This window comes from Aptenodytes forsteri, unplaced genomic scaffold, assembly GCF_000699145.1.
Source record: "Aptenodytes forsteri isolate BGI_AS27 unplaced genomic scaffold, ASM69914v1 Scaffold351, whole genome shotgun sequence".
NCBI lineage: Eukaryota > Metazoa > Chordata > Aves > Sphenisciformes > Spheniscidae > Aptenodytes > Aptenodytes forsteri.
In genome coordinates, this window is record NW_008794604.1 from 238,786 (window position 1) to 254,702 (window position 15,917).

At 48.5% G+C, this 15,917-nt stretch overlaps 1 protein-coding gene across 1 annotated transcript in view; it reads right to left on the reverse strand.

Moving 5' to 3' along the window:
• Positions 1 to 4,865: 4,865 nt before the first annotated feature.
• CTNNA1 (catenin alpha 1) overlaps positions 4,866 to 15,917 on the reverse strand; it is a 105,550-nt gene continuing 94,498 nt past the window's right edge. The window contains exons 15-17 of the mRNA XM_009273199.1: positions 15,372 to 15,477; positions 8,627 to 8,761; positions 4,866 to 6,067 (exon numbers count right to left, since the gene is read on the reverse strand). Coding sequence (XP_009271474.1) covers positions 5,780 to 6,067; positions 8,627 to 8,761; positions 15,372 to 15,477 — 529 coding nt within the window. The 3' untranslated portion in view covers positions 4,866 to 5,779. The remainder of the gene's footprint in view (positions 6,068 to 8,626; positions 8,762 to 15,371; positions 15,478 to 15,917) is intronic.

Here is a 15,917-nt window from a genome sequence, read left to right on the forward strand (position 1 = left end):
GAGACAGCACCTCTGGCCCCCCACCCAGCCCCATCCCAGCCCCCCAGGTGCCCCTTTCCCACCAGCACGGCCCCCCTGCCGCCTGCCCCGGGGCACCGCGCATTCCCCTGGCATCACTGGTGACCGGCCCCCGTGTGCAGGCATCGCACCTCATGCGTTTGCCCGCTGGCCCCCCACATTTCCTCCTCCCCTGTGGCGGTGCAGGCAGCTGGACGCACTCTCTCTCAGGGCTGAGCTGCCGGTTACGGGTCACCAGCAGGACAGGGTGGAGAGCGGGCCCCGAAAAGCTGCTCAGCCACCCCGCGATGCCGTTGGGAAGCAGGGAGACATCAGGATGCTCCGACAAAGGCCCATGCGTTTGCCCGCTGGCCCCCCACATTTCCTCCTCCCCTGTGGCGGTGCAGGCAGCTGGACGCACTCTCTCTCAGGGCTGAGCTGCCGGTTACGGGTCACCAGCAGGACAGGGTGGAGAGCGGGCCCCGAAAAGCTGCTCAGCCACCCCGCGATGCCGTTGGGAAGCAGGGAGACATCAGGATGCTCCGACAAAGGCCCCCTCGCAGCCAGGTCCTGTGCTGCAGCCATGCTCACGCTGGGTACAGGAGTGCCACGGTGCAGGGGCTGGCACATGCCTCTGGCCCAGCTGCAGTGTGGCAGCTCCCCTTTTCCCAGTCTCCCACTGCAGGGAAAGGCCTTCCTCCCACCGGTGCCTGGATGCCATGGGGAGGGGCATGATGCAGGCAGGAGCAGTGGAGCTGGAAGGGACGGGCACTACGGGTGGCCCCACTCCATGCAGCGGGGGGCCACAGGGGTGCCCCCAGGCCAGAGCTGGTGTGGGTCTCAGGAGCCACCACATTCAGGCTGCCCGGCTCCGTCCCTGCAGGGAGCGGTGGGAGCTCTGCCAGGGCAGTGGCAGGGGGAGGTGGTGGCAGCCGTAGGGGTCTCAGGGGCCGTAGGGCAGCCATGACCAGGGTTCAGCCTTGGGGGCTGCAGCCCGAAATGGAGGCAGCCTGGGGGCCCTGCCCCGGTGTGCGTGGCCCCATGAGTCCCCCCAGAGGGTGGTGGAAAAGCGCAGGCAAGCACTGGGCTGATTTCCCCCTCTAAATGCCGGCCCATGCTGGTGTCCCCGCTAATGACAGGCTTGTTCCAGAAACAGCATTGCCGGTGCGCAGCACGGGGTAATTACAGGGCTGCTGCCCTGCTGCCTGCCTCTCCCTCGGCAGAGATGGGGACAGGCCCATCCCGCCCCAGCTACTGTCTGGCCCAGCCATGCCGGAGCAGAGGCACGGGGTGTCACGGGCATGTCCCACTGCGGTGACTCACGTCCCGCTGACCCAAATTCCTGTGGCTTCCTGCAGTGCGGCCCCTCGGCACTGGGATCACATCCCCGGCCTGACCCTGGCATGGAACAAGCAGCAACCGGAGGGGTCCCGGGACAGATGGAGACCCTGGGCAGGGCTCACCAGACCATGCACCTCCATGGGACCAGGGGAGAGGAGGTGGGATAGGGACTTACCTTCATCCTTGATTTTGGAGTTAACAGGGTCCCTCTGGCTCCCCACACACCCAAGGTGGGGTAAGGCAGTAAGCAGCAGTCTGTCCGGGCTTGCACTGTGCATGCGCCCAGGCCAGCAACAGCCTTACTTCTCTTTGCACCCACACAAGAGCATCGGGAGGGCTGTGGTGGCTCAGCCTGAGCTCCCCCAAACCCAAATCCCAGCATGCGGCGAGCAGGGAGGGGGCTCAGAGCCGAGGCCATCGCCCTGGGCTGCTCGTCAGCCTCCAAAATCCACAGCTCAGGGAAGTCCTGAGCCTTCAGTGTTGGAGCATCTGATGCCCCTTAATGGATTTTTCCTTCCCCGCCCATTTGTTGGGGGTTTTGAACCCACGCGCCCCTCACCACCCACTCTGCCCTCCCGCGTAACTGCCTGTTCGAGGTTTGGCCACCTCAGCTTGTTTTGAACCTGGCGCCCGTGCCTGCTGCTGCCCGCCCTACTGTTAGAAAATGCAGCTTAGGGTGCTTTGCTCCCCTCTCCACACCCATCCCGTCCTACCCACCGGGATCCCCCCTGGCAGCCAGGAGAGCCCCCGGCCCCGCGGCCACCCCTGCCCAGGGCAAAGCTGGTCCGAGCGAAGGGAGAGCGCTGAATGGAAAAGGCATTCGTTAAGCAGCATTTAAGCTCGTTGCGAAGCCTTCACATGCAATTAAAGCAGCATAAATTCAGAGTGGCTTGATTCACCACCAAATTGAATTAAGAGCACTTGAAATTTGGAATAAGACTATCTCCTGGGGATTTAATGTGGTTTCACTAATACACTTTAGAAGATAACACGGGTTCATGTTCCTGAGCCTCCCTGTGCAGCCAGGTCCCTGCTCCCAGGGTGGGCAGGAGGGCTGCCGGGCTGGGGCACGGCCTCACCGGGCGCTGCCATCCCACAACAGTGAAAAAAAAACCCAAACCCTTCCTGTTCAACAAATATTTCAGTGTGTTTCAGGCAGTGACTGGGGAGCAGCCGTGCCCGGCTCCCACCCATGCGTGCTGGTGGGCAGGGAGGGCCCGCAGCCCTTCCCTGCCCAAAGCTGCCGCGGGTCCCCTCCGTCCCCAGCCCCTGGAGCCCTGTGATTTCTTCCACTGTTGAAGGGCGGGCGATGCTGAGCAGCAGGAGGAGGGAGGGGGAGGCTCTGCTCACCGCACACCACCGGGGAACGCCGCTGAAAAGCTTTCCCACCTCGTACCCACACAGCTTTTACGACCCGACACGGTCGCGCTCGCTCCCTCCTGGTAGAGGAGAGCGCTCCCCTCCAGCAGCCGCAGCGGAGACCAACTGCACCAGCCCTTCCCCAGCACTCAACTACCTCCAGCAGCAATTACTGCAATTCTTTTCAATTGGCTCTCTAATAAAGTTACAGCTTCACTTGCTTCTGGACCCCCCTCACCGTGCAGCGCAGCACTGCTGCCCTGAAGTGACGCTGCCGCTTTCACACGGGAGGCTTTGATTGAGACTGAAATTATCTGACACATCGGGATCAGCGTGTTTACTTTTCTTTTTTTTTTTCAAACCACTGAGCCACCCCCTCGCAGGGTCTTGGATCCGGCGCTGAACAAGCCGGAGGCCCCGTTGCTGCTTCGCTCGGGGCAACACGAGTTGGAGCTGGTGCTGCTCCTGTGCCGGGCTCCTTCTGAGCTACTGGGGGGTCTGGGTTCGCTCCGAAATAACAAATTGCGCTTACCAGCCCTCCTCCAGGCCTGCAAGATCAGGCTTTCGTCTAGGCATACAAGTCACACGCACCAATTTAAAAAGCGCCATCCGTCCCCTGATGTCTGCAATTAGAACTTCCTTGCAGCAGGGCACTCTACCCATTTAACCAAGTTCACCCGCCTGACTGACGGAGCCCATTTATAAAGAGGCAACGCAGGAATTCACCCCGGGTTTAAGAGCGGGTCTTTGCTAAGCCAACCTCCCCAGCACCCGCGCGCAGCCAAGGCTCGTCCTGGTGAGCAGCAGAAGCACAAGCATCAACAACCACGTACCCAGGTATTTGTACTGCAGCACAGAAACTGAAAATCGGATTTAACGTGACACTAAACCCTCCCTCTGCTTTGGGGAGACAGGGTTTTCCTTCCCCCGGCCGCTGCCAATGCATTCCTGAACAGAGCAATTAAATAAGCTGCAGCTATTAACCATTTACCTCGACACGCCCCTCCTCTGCAAACCCAGTGCAATTCTCAGAGGAGGAGCGATTCTCGGATTAAAAAAAAAGAGATGGGCGAGTTGGGGCTTTTGGCCTCCCGTACCCCATCGCTGCCTCGCGAGCTTCCCTCCGGCCACCTCTGCTTCCCTGCAGGGTTTTCAAACCAGCTTCCATCAGGTGGAACCGTATTTTCATTTGTTGCCGACTTGATGCTCGAAGTTTGTAGCATAAAATAAACTAACATTTATTTAAAAGCTCAAGACATACAAATTTGTCTGTACGTCTTAATATATGGGTTGTTTTTTAAAGCTCATTAATAGATGGCATCTTGGGGGGAGTAATGCATGCATTCTGAACAGAGCCGCTGAGCAGCCCAGGGAATGGAGCCTTTAAGACAATTATATTAATACCAGGAGAGGAAAAAAATCGTATTATATAAAAGCAGTTACTAATTACTTACAAGACAAGAAGATCTACAGCTTATCTATTTCATTAACTCTTAAGCGTCAGTGGGACGAGCACCTTAGCTTACCCTCCCAGCAGATGCCTGTTTAGACGTTAAAGGCGTATGAAACTAGTATATCATTCAGCTGTTTATTATCCATATTCAAGAGGCTAAAATGCTTGAAAACGTAATAAATTTGGCAAAAATATCCCAAGAACTATTTAGCTTAATTCTGATCAGCATTTTGGTCACATGACAGCAATAACCTTGATATAGTAAATTATAAGCTGATCAAGATAAATAAAATTATAACGTAACACTGCCAAGGATTGGCTCTAAAATTTAGATGCAGTTTAAGACATTAACTACAGAACAGGCTGCTTTCCATTTTAATGGAAGCTTTACAGAAACAGCAAACGCGACTTTGACCTGCACAAGCGCTTCTTCTCCAATACTGGACTTTATCGGTACGTGTAAAACACACTGAAATTCGTAAAATTTAAATAAGACAGCGAAATTATACCTCGTAGCTGTAGTTATCACAAATAACGTATAGTCTAAATTGCAGCCTGAGCAAACACTGTTTGCTGGGTGCCTTTGGAAGCCCAAGGCGGGATGCAGAGCAATTATGAGAAATGAGTACAAAGCCGATTTGCATCTGAATGCCGGGGAGGGGGAGCGGGGGCGGGCCGGGAGCCCGCTCCATTCACAGCACCACAATACACCGGCTGGTAAAAGCAACTTTATTAGTGTCCCGCAGCAAAATACATTAGTAATTTGTAACCAGGCATTAAAATTCCCGTCCGGTGCCATACAGAAGTAATCGGCCGCCTCCGTGACTGCATGTTTTACTGGCTTTGCCCTGGGTGCTCCCCCAGCAGAGACGCCCGTGAGCGGAAGGCCGGCAGCGAGGTAACCGGCGGGCGCCCCGCACGCCGGGCACGCATGGAAACCACCCGTCTGGCGAACAGCTCGAAGGCAGCCCAGGGAAAGCGGCATCGCCCAGCCACGCACCACCAAGCACGTCTCCAAAGGCGGCCCCCAGCAAAACCCAACCCAGGCAAGGGTGGATAGTTTTTCCAGATGTTTTCCAGCTGTGGTCACGCTGTTGCGGCAGCGCGGCTAGCGCCTGCTGTATTTTCACACTCCTTTGAGCGTACAAAGTTTGTTCCCTCTCCGCCCCAACAGCGGGAACACACTAATACATACCATACCTTAATTCATTTTTTTTAGAGTGAAAAGACCTAACTTTCCTCTCTTGATCACAATGAAAAACTGCAGTCTCCGAGTAGCATGATTCAACTATTAGTGTTAACCGTTAGTGTTACTGTAAAATCCTCTTTGGTTATAGGACATTTTATTTAAAGCAAGATTATACAAAATAATTTTCCGCTAGAAATACACCCCTGAAATCTAAAAGCAATCTAAATTAACACACTTCCGCAGGCTGAAGCTATTTTGATAGGACTTAGAAATTTGAGTATTTCCCCATGTAATCTAAACAAAGTTATCAAAATTATATTAAGTAAATACATTTTGAGGAATAGTAAACTTTTGAAAAATCCTTGGAATATTAAAAGTAGAGTTCTGGAAGTAGCAGTAGTGGGCTAGAGAAAAAAAATAACCAAGACAGAGACCTCTCGTTAAATACTCTCCATCGCCTTGAATTCACTGAGAGCCTGCACAGGGTTAACGTGTTTCTTCTGGGACGCCCTCTTGATTTTAGTCTGGGTTTCGTCTTGTTTCTCCCTCTTGACCAGGGGTTTCTTCTCCGGAGCCTTCATCTTCCAAGAGACGGCGGGAAGATTGAGCGAAGCCATGCCCTGGGACTTCTGGTACTTGGTCGATGCCACGTAGGAAGCCTTCACGGTTTGCACCACCGCGTTCATCAGGTTCTTGGCTGCTTGGATAAGAGACATGGCACTGTCCACCTGCCAAACGGTAAGACACGAGCATTATACGCCGTAAACCCCACACAAATACAGTATTCCAGAAAACACGACAGTCCTGGGGTGTAAAAGCACTCAAAAACTGATTTTTCTGGGTTTTCTTGTGAAATCTGAGGTTCCAAATTCAAGGCGGTATTTTTCTTCAGACACTAAGTGGTAAAAACCTGACTTGTGCCACCAAAAAAAAAGCGCAATGTTTGCCCACGAGCTGTGCCTCTTCCATATTAATGGCAATCGAAGAGACTCGTATGCTGCTGTTTGCTTTTGTGACTAAGCTTTAACAGTAGCTTATTCTCTAGTGAAATTAATAAAGCTGTAGTAATATCTTAATCACTGATAATAAATATTTAAATTGCCCTAGAATATTAAGTTGTATTGGAAAGGAAGGAACACAACTGCATCTTCAGCCGGGCCTGGAGCCCCTTCCCAGGTGGTTCCTGATTTACAAGAGCATTAAAATGAGAAAAAAAAGCGCATTTGCCAAAGGTTTAGCGCATGGCAGAGATGAAGAGACAAAAATGGGGCAGGGTGGAAGAGAGAGGGGAGGACCACTGAGGTGACTTCAGCTGGGACCCCACTCCTCCGGGTGCCAGTGCCCTGCTCTGGGTGGGACCTCCGGCTTGTGAATGCCGAACGGTCTGGGCAGGGTTTCGTCCTTGGGCAGGATTTCTGCATCTCTGCTAAGCTACTGCAAAAGCTCAGCTACCTCTACACACTTAAATTCCAGCGTTGTAGACATCTAAGGTAGGTTTTGGGAAAGACCTTGAAGCCATTGCTTATCTAGCAGCAAAATAAATTGAGCAGGAGGTCGGTTGCTTTTCTTATGGTGCTGGTACCTTCCTTTCCATCACGCGGTGTTTTGAGCACCACAACTGCAGATCTGATCCGTGCCCTCCAGCAAATCAGTGTCGTCTGCTTTCCTCGCCCCAGTCAGCACGCTGGGAAACACTTTCATTGCATTTGACTATTTCCATGAATCTTCACAGCAGGAAGAATCGTATTAAATGCAGTGAAAGCAAGGAGGTACTTTTCTAAATGAATTGTCAGATTGCTTAGGGTGCAAGCTCTTACTGCCTTGGTTATAGCTCTGCTTTCACAAAATTTCTGCGGTATATGGATGGGAGAGGACATTAACGTTGAAGAGATTTCTACTTTTAGACAGGTGAAGTCCCTGGACTGGCAGAGGTCTTCATCTGATAGAAGCTTAACACTACTACTGGCAATATTTAGTCCCAATGGACAGACTCGTGGAGAACAGATAAAGCCAGGAGATTAGACTACAGATGCCAGCCTGTTCATATAACTAATTTATGGCAGAAGGGTATGTAAATTCTGAAGACACTGAATAACTGCAGTAAAACCCTGGAGTACGTATTATTGCATAATGACACATCTACTTCTTTGACAGCACGATGCCTTCAGCCTTCCAGCTAATAGGCCATCAGGCATGCAACAGAGACACACAGCAATACATGTTTCATTACATCTCATCACTCGGCTCCGCCGTGCTGGAAATCTGAGCGTGTGGGACTGGCAGCAGTAGGAGGTGCAGCAGAGAAGCCCGTCTCCCCTGCAAAGGTGCTAAGCTTATGCAAGTGTGGTCCACCACCACCACTGCTTCTGCAGCAGGTTGCTGCAGACCTCCCTCAGCTGCTGCTGTCCCGAAGCACTCATTCTACAATTCTAGCTTGTTTGCGGGGGAAAAAACGTGCTAATAAGTTTAAGCATTTGAAGTATCTACATGGCAGGAGGTGGTAAGTTTTTTTCCATTTGCTTTTAAGGATTCAGATAGCAATATTGGACTATCGGCCACTTCTGTCCCTTCTTCAAACCTCCTACCTCAGTCACGACATGGATGGACAAGAGCACCAGTGATCAAACGTACCCATCTAGGGCAAGGAGGAATATGCCAGAAGAAATTAAGAATTTAGTTCTACTTCCCGCCCCCCAAATATCCATCATATAGATTCCTTTTAGGAGGAAGCATTTCTTGAACTACAGTGAAAAAATTATTTGCTAAGTAATAGCTAGAATAAGGAAGCAGGCTGGCCTACGGCAGCTTTCAGCTGTCATAAAACAGAGCAGTCACTAAAAATCCCTGCACTCTTCAGGGCACAGCTATTTTGAAATAGTAACATCTCTGGAGCATTGCAGGACCCCAGCATGTTCCAAGGCTGTGCAGAGACATGGGGTAGGTTTAGCTATGCTGATTAAAGTGGTTTAACCTCACTAAGAGTGAAAAACAGTCTGGAAAAACAGTAGATTACACCAAGGTAAAGCGACTCTGTCTACGAACACAGTTGAGTAAGGAAAAGTGAAGTCTGTATTTGCATTTTCCCCCCTTTCAAACAGTGTTTCCTCCGAGAACAACGAGGCAGTGCAGGCAGTATTATAAACTCTGCATACATTAAAACTTTGACTGAATGCTCCAAAATCTCTTGTCTAAATTCTGTATTGTTTAGAATAAAAGCTTAGCTTGGAATAACTGTTACCCCTGGAAGAAAAAACGCATGAAGTGGACTTGTCATAGCTCATACATACCCCAGACACAACCAGCTCCCCTCCGAGGTTTTGAACTTCAGCCTTCACTTTGCTACAGATATTCAGCTGATGGCAATACAGTGCGATGCGCTGCAGGTAGGCTAGGAGGTCCTGCTTGCACGCAGAATCGGGGCACTGGAAAAACAAAGGTCAAGTTTTACTTTGCAATCACGAAAACTGGAACAGAAATCATTTAGGGAGAAACCAGACAACTCCATTCTGAAATAGCAAATGTGCTCCAGAGATTATTCCACTTTCTGCTAAGCTTTGGTTTTCAAAAGACAACTGAGCAATACATGGGCATCACTAAATACATATAAAAAACCCGAAGCAATAAACACGGGCTATCAGAACACAGGGGCGGCCGCTGGACAAAATCACCGGGATCCTTTCAGCTGCACGGCTGCCCTTGAACTCCCTGTGAGGAGGAGGAGGAGGAGGAGGAGGAGGAGGGCTACGTCACCTTTCCAGAGCAGGTCTGTTAACTACAAAACATCCTTCCTGTACACTGTACAGGACACAGCAGCAATGATTTGACATCCAAGATCTCAAGTTGCGACTAGCAGATGTTACCAAATCCAGCCTCAATTTCCAATCTTAAGTATTTTAAGCTAGGAAATGATAAACCCGACAGTTACTCAATTATTTCCAGCAAAGTAGATATTTTCCTGACTTCTGCTCCCATTTCTTAGCAGTGTGGAAACTAGGTTCCTCACCAGGCATGAAATAAAATTTTTAAAGTGCTTGCTGAAGCACTCATCCGTAAGATAAAAGTAACTTTTTCAGCTTTGCAATTGAAAGACTATGTAGGTACCGGAGACTGCAGTGCAGTTCAGAAAGCTGTTTTCTCGGACAGAAACGAAGGGCCATTCCTTGCTTTGCAGAGCCAAGCGGTGAGATGATTAACGAGCCAGTCTCACGCTGGATTTCAAAACAAGAGGAGCCCTGCTGAGGGGCAGCCACAGTCCAAAACGGGATCTGCAAGTATAAGACAAAAAGGCTACGGGAAGCCTTTCACCACCCATGCCAGTCCTGCAGTATCTTTAAAAACGTCAGCGAGCATGGTGGTCCTCATCGCTTCTCCAAAGAGTAACGGGCCATCTCAGATCTACTGGCACGCTCTGGCTGTATGAAGACGAGTGAATAAAGCAGCTGGCACGCACTGAACTCCACAAACCCTTTGCTCGCCAGCCTCTCATGCTGCTGATGAATAAACCCAAGGGCATGTGTGCCACGCTCCTGCCCCGTGCATACAGCGCTAGCGGGGCACCTCCAGCTGCCTGCACCCCAGCGTGGGGCACCAAACATCTCACGACTGGGTAAATACTCGGGCAGGCTCTGACCTCCAGACGTCGCTGGCAGTGCTGCAAGAAGTGCCCGAGACGACAGATTTTAAACCAGTCTGGATACATTCATGATGCCAGAAGCTATTGCAATAGGGATGCAGGGGGTATTACGGTCCGACAGGTCATGTTCTGGTGCCTGCAGGTGAGGACACCACGCTGACAGCATGTATGTTTCTGACCAAAGCAGGAAGTTTAGAGCTGGGTGTTACGTGCATACACAGAACACCCTGAATTTCAAGGCCACGTGCTTTTACACTGCATTGTGTCAAACGCACTGTCGCTTAAACCCTGATCTGAACCCCAGAGCAAGCATGACTAGTTGTACTGCGCTGCAAGCTCCAGTGCTATTTCCTCCTCTGAAATGGCCACTTTGCAATTCATCTTCTCATCGTCCCGCCAAGTGTTCACAGGTCTCCTGGACAAAGCCAGTATCAGACTCACAACGATTCTTACTTTTCTGCTCTAAGGCAGGCAACATTGTACCCAGCATTATTTCACCTCTAGCACCGTACCAGCAAATCAGGAATTCAACTGGCATTAACCAGGGACAGGACTAAAGGCAGACCCCGCAGTGATCCCCCATCCCTCCTAGACGGCTGTACCCCATCCAGAAACTCCTTAAAGCTCCATCACCCAGGGTCCTGGCACACAATCCCCGATCACTAAATGCAGGCTTCCCATCACCCCATACACACACACACTCACGTACAAAATCCAAATGCTTTTCCCTGGCCCCACAGCTTAGCTTGACTCGATGGCAAGCAGGGCACACCACCCTCTGCTTCTCCCCTCCAGGCAGTGCATTAGCTGCAGGTCTGCCCGACCAGCCGCTTGTCCCGGAGAAGCCTGGCACCAGCTGCCTCCAGGCGAGCACCAAAAACTCCACAGAAACCACGAGGACTGCAGTGTTTTACCAGTGTTAGACGTGAGAAGGAGAGAAGAGTCTTGCTCTAAGCAGCATTCGCTTCTCTTCACCCAGCACCTGCTTGCTCTTTCCACTGACCAGACCCTGCTGAGATTCAGAGAGCTGCACAGTCTGCAAGAGCTCCTCTCCACACACCCCTGTTCACAGCAAAATCCCATCTCATCTAGTACCCTGATCCTGTACAGCAGACTACCAAATGAAGATTCATAATAGACACAGTACACTTGGAAGAATAACCTTAAATGTAGCACCAATTTACTACTTTAAGCTTCACTGGAGCTCAAGCTTATTGCTTACGGCCACACAGCCTCTCCTCTCCTTTCCAAGCAAGGTAAAAATCCCCTCTTGGGTGTCAGCAGTAGGGTCCAAGCCCTAAATCTCACTGCAGACCTTCTCTCCTCAGCTACAGTTCTAGCTGTACAAGATGGAAGCAGGAACCAAAGTTACCCTGTATATAAAGGGCACAAAAGGAGACTGCACCAGAACAGGCTGTCGTGTCACACAAGCAGTGGTGTGCAAACAGGGGGTCACATTCACATGGTGCATTTGCTTCCCACACCAGTAACTGATCTTCCATAACAGCCATTTAACTCTGAAAGGATTGTGAGTGTAGCTAATAAATACATTTGTTTTTTCCAGGGCCACAACAAGTGGGTTTTTTAAGCCAATGTGGTATTTCAGCACAGCAGAGAGAACGCAGCTGTACTATATGTTGCATATAGAGATGCCTCTGTATGGCAGGCTGCTGAGCTGTGATCTAAGGCAGCACACACACATACACACAATGCGCTACACCAGGATTTCTGGCAAGCTGGGACAAGCAGATCAGGCTGTGCAAGACAGGCTACGGAGATTTGGATGGCTTTATGGGCATCTGACCCGGTGTGTCCACCAACTAACAGAAATCACCTTCCGATTCCCAAGGAAAGCTCATAAAAACATCTGAAGTATCTGCAACTCTTACGTAGACACGTTGCTTCCATCCGTGAACTAAAAACCGTGAATAACAAAGCAGCGAAGCTTGCAGGTTAATTTTTTAAGCTAATCAATATTAGTCAGCAGTACAAGATGTTTTAGAGAAAGTCCACAAATAGCGTCGGCCAAAGAGCTAATGAAAAGCTGAAATTACCATTTTGGAAAATGCTCTCCATCTCCCAAACAGCTCATCTAACAAAGTGAACGAGCAGCACAGCGGCAGATTGAATTGAATGTTGACAAATGCACAATACGGCACATCAGAAGGACTGCTAAACAATTCAAGGTACTTTATGGATTGTGAGTTTATGGAAACCATTTAAGGAAAGACACTCAAGGAAAGAGGCTGCTGCATGTTTACCAATGGCTGAAGGAGGCAGCAAAACAGTGGGGGAAGCAGTGGAATAGGAAACATGATTCAGTTGTATATATCAGTATGACATGAGTTGGAAAACCATGTCCTATACTGTGTGTGCTATTTCTATGAGCAGAATAGAGAATTCAGTTCAAAGACAGATGAAGTTTGAATAGAGATGTAACACAAGATAAAAAAGAACATCAACAAAAGGCACTGTGGATGCCTGTATGAGCCTGGTTCTTTCCTATGCAGGAACACTCAGATAAAAACCAAAGAACCCAAAAGGCAACAATTTCAACACTGATTAAGAAAGATTACATTATTGTATTAACCTACAACAGCCATAGACGCAAAAAACAACTGTCTGCAGAGCTAGCTTGGGAGGATTCCCACAACATGGTCACAGCAGATAGCTGCACTGTAGACAGAAACAAATGTGTGTTGGGGGACACCCCCACCTCCCCAAACCCCCCAAAATGAGACGCTGCCACAGACTCAATGGTGGTTGTTGGCAAAAGCTAAGCTGGCTGCTCCAAGTCAAATCCAGGATCCATCCCGGACAGAGCCAACACGCATGCACATTCGCTTCCCACCACCCCAGCTGCGCCTGCGGAGAAGCAGAATCACCTTTTTCTCCCTTTTTGCAAAGAACAGGAGCAGGGAAAGACAGAAGAGCTCTCATGCAGTGTGCTGATTAAGACAAGCACACAGTCCCCATCCCCACGCGTCTGGCAGGTGTAAGCAAGCAACTGCAGAGACTTTTCTTCCTCCCACTGTACCTCCAGTTTAGGGTAACAGTAATTCACAATAAAATGCCCCCGCCAGCCCTATGTAACAGCTGGGCTCGGCACTGTTTGGTTAGAGAAGCTGAAAGCAGGCATTTAGGGGAAGCAGTTACCACGGCAGGACAGGCACGTGGCAACGCGTGCCAGCAGCTGTCACCCAGGAAAGCCCTGAGCCTGTGCCCGGAGCGCAGCCCCGGACCAGCCTCCGCAGCGCATGGACCAGTCTCGACAGCAAAAGCCTGCCGGAGCCTTTTTCTGGGAAGCGGGGCAATCCCTACGCTTCCCCCCAGCTCCTTCCAATTTAATGATTGGATACTGATACAACCTCCCACCACTATCAAAGAGAAAAAGTAACAGAATTTTTCTTTTGCTTTGTAAGTATTTCAACATTAAAAAAAAATAATATGGAGAATCATTGTTCTAGCTGCAAATCATTTTCATTTGTGTTGTACTCATAACTTCTTCATACTCCCCCATTCAAAACAAGCAGGCTGCTGCTTTGAGTGAAAGATGGAACACCTTTGGGAAAATCTGCTGGCTGATGGCTAGACACTTTTCAACAGACGTAAAATACCTTGGATAATAGCTTTTATGGTTTCAAAGGAAATGTGCTGTAAAACTGCCTGACGGCAGGAGTTAGGAGTTCCTGACACACTAACACGAAGGGTCATGATTCATCCAGTGTCACATGGTGAACAGGACATAAAAACCCATCCATTTGTTAAAAGCCCGTATTAGGCATAGGAAGGTATTAGTGCTCCACTGAAATGGTTGCATTGTACGTCCTCTGTAACTGTCAGATCGTTCTACATTAACAGATCACTACAAGTTTCTAAAGAATATGTAAGCATATCTAATGAAATACGTAAGCTGAAAGTATTAGTAGAGTACGGAATCAGAAAAAAAAAGCTATATTCTTGTCAAAATGACTAACTGTACAGTCCTGCTCATATTTATCTTCAAACATGTGTTTAATCTTTTACATTTTTAAGGCCCTTACTTCTACTAAAAGGAGCCATTTAGTTTTCTTCTATATTTTGAAATGGCTCAGTGCAGAAAACTGTATACCAAGTTTGCATAAAACATGTGAATTAAAGAAAAAAAAGTATTGTAAACCTTCAGCCCAAGATCCCCCGAGATCTGTAACACAAACTGCTCCTTGCTTCATTTACCTACAGCAGCAGCACACCTGATTCTTCCAGAAACACGGCTGTCAAAATGCTATAGCAAGGAGACCCATTTTAAAAAGCACTTTTCAACTTTATCTTCCCATCGAACATTTCTCACTGCACCATTAATAAATTAGGGTGAAGACAACATCCTCTGGATGCAACATTTAAAGAGAGAGATCTGCATTACAAAGATTTACTTCCAAAGTGACACAGTTTTATTTAAAGCCTTGCATTATGAATTTACATCCAGAGAAGGACTGAAAAGCAAGCGACAGCTGTACAAAATAAACTTTAGTCCATGATCTCAGACTTAACCTACCTGCATTTCAGGGTCTCTCTTGAAGGCAGAATATTATTACTAAGGCTGATGTTTCTCTGCAATTTGGGTGTGGACCGAGACCAAAGGTGCTTTTGCTTGGCCCAACCCAGTTTCTGAAGTGGCTCAGGACAGGTGGATGCATTGCATAAAACCCCATTGCACTGAACAAGCCCATACTTGTTCAATCCTATAGAATTATTTTCAAATACCTTTGTACATATAGCACAACAACATGCACAACAGCCTGGGACAGCGTAGAAAATGCTCGGGTCACTACGTGCCTTGCTCAAAGTCTTCATCAACTCTGACAAGACAACAAAAAAAATACTAGAGAGTTTTGACAAACTCACCATTCAGTCTATGCGGCATTTGAAAATCGTTACTATTAAAAAGCTGCCTCAAAAATAATATTAAAGGTTGTGCAATAGGCCGTGTGCAATAATTATGGTGTGGCCTATGCAGTCTCGTCATTGCTTTGGAAAGTATTGGGCATATTCTGAGCATGACAGAAGCGACAGGAATTCAGTTTCAGTCCTGTTCAGTTTGAGAAACTGGCCTAGATACTATGTGACATGAAGCAGTGTTGGCATATTGCTACCTTAAAATGGCAGGTGCCCGATTTAAGCCAAGGAGCTGCTAGTGTTACTGCTGGACATATTTAGCTGCTTACACTGCTTAGGGTGGCAGAAGAGCAACTAGAAAGAACAGGCTAGAATTTTCCAGCAGCAAATCTGGAAAATCAGTTAAAAAACCCCTCAAACCTCAAAACTAAACACATTTTCTTCTGTTCATTGCGTCTGCAGTACTAAAAGATCTCCTATTGCTCATTTGTGCTGGAGGCTTATGAAAATGAATTGTGACTTACATGGTCAGCAATAGTCCGTCCCAGCTTGTCCATCCTTGACCCAGCCTCTGCAATCTTCTTGGCTGCACTAATCACATCTGACGTATTTTTCAGTGGACCTTTGCCTCTGCAAAACAGAACAGAGTCTACCTTTTAGCACCAGAAAACTGGAAGAGTGAACTATATATTGCTTTACTCATCCTGTTCCATATAATACTGGAAGTGATTCCTCACCCAAACTGCGTGAATAAGGTTGCACAGAAATAGGCAGGAGTAACCATTACAGCGCCGTCATTTTCAAGACATTTTCCCCCTTCCAGCCCCTCCCCATATTTAGATTAAATCTAGGAATAAAAACATCTTAAATTTTACTTTTTTAAGCAACCTAATGATGATAAGAGATAACATTTTAGAAGACAGATTTGCAATTTTCATGGAATGCAACAGCAAGTTTAAAAAAATAGTGGTGTATAAAATCTGGTAAATGAATTTCAAAAGGCATCAAAACCCCTCTCTTTCTTTTGCAAATAACTGTAATAGGAACTATTTCTGCAGTACAGCATGCCC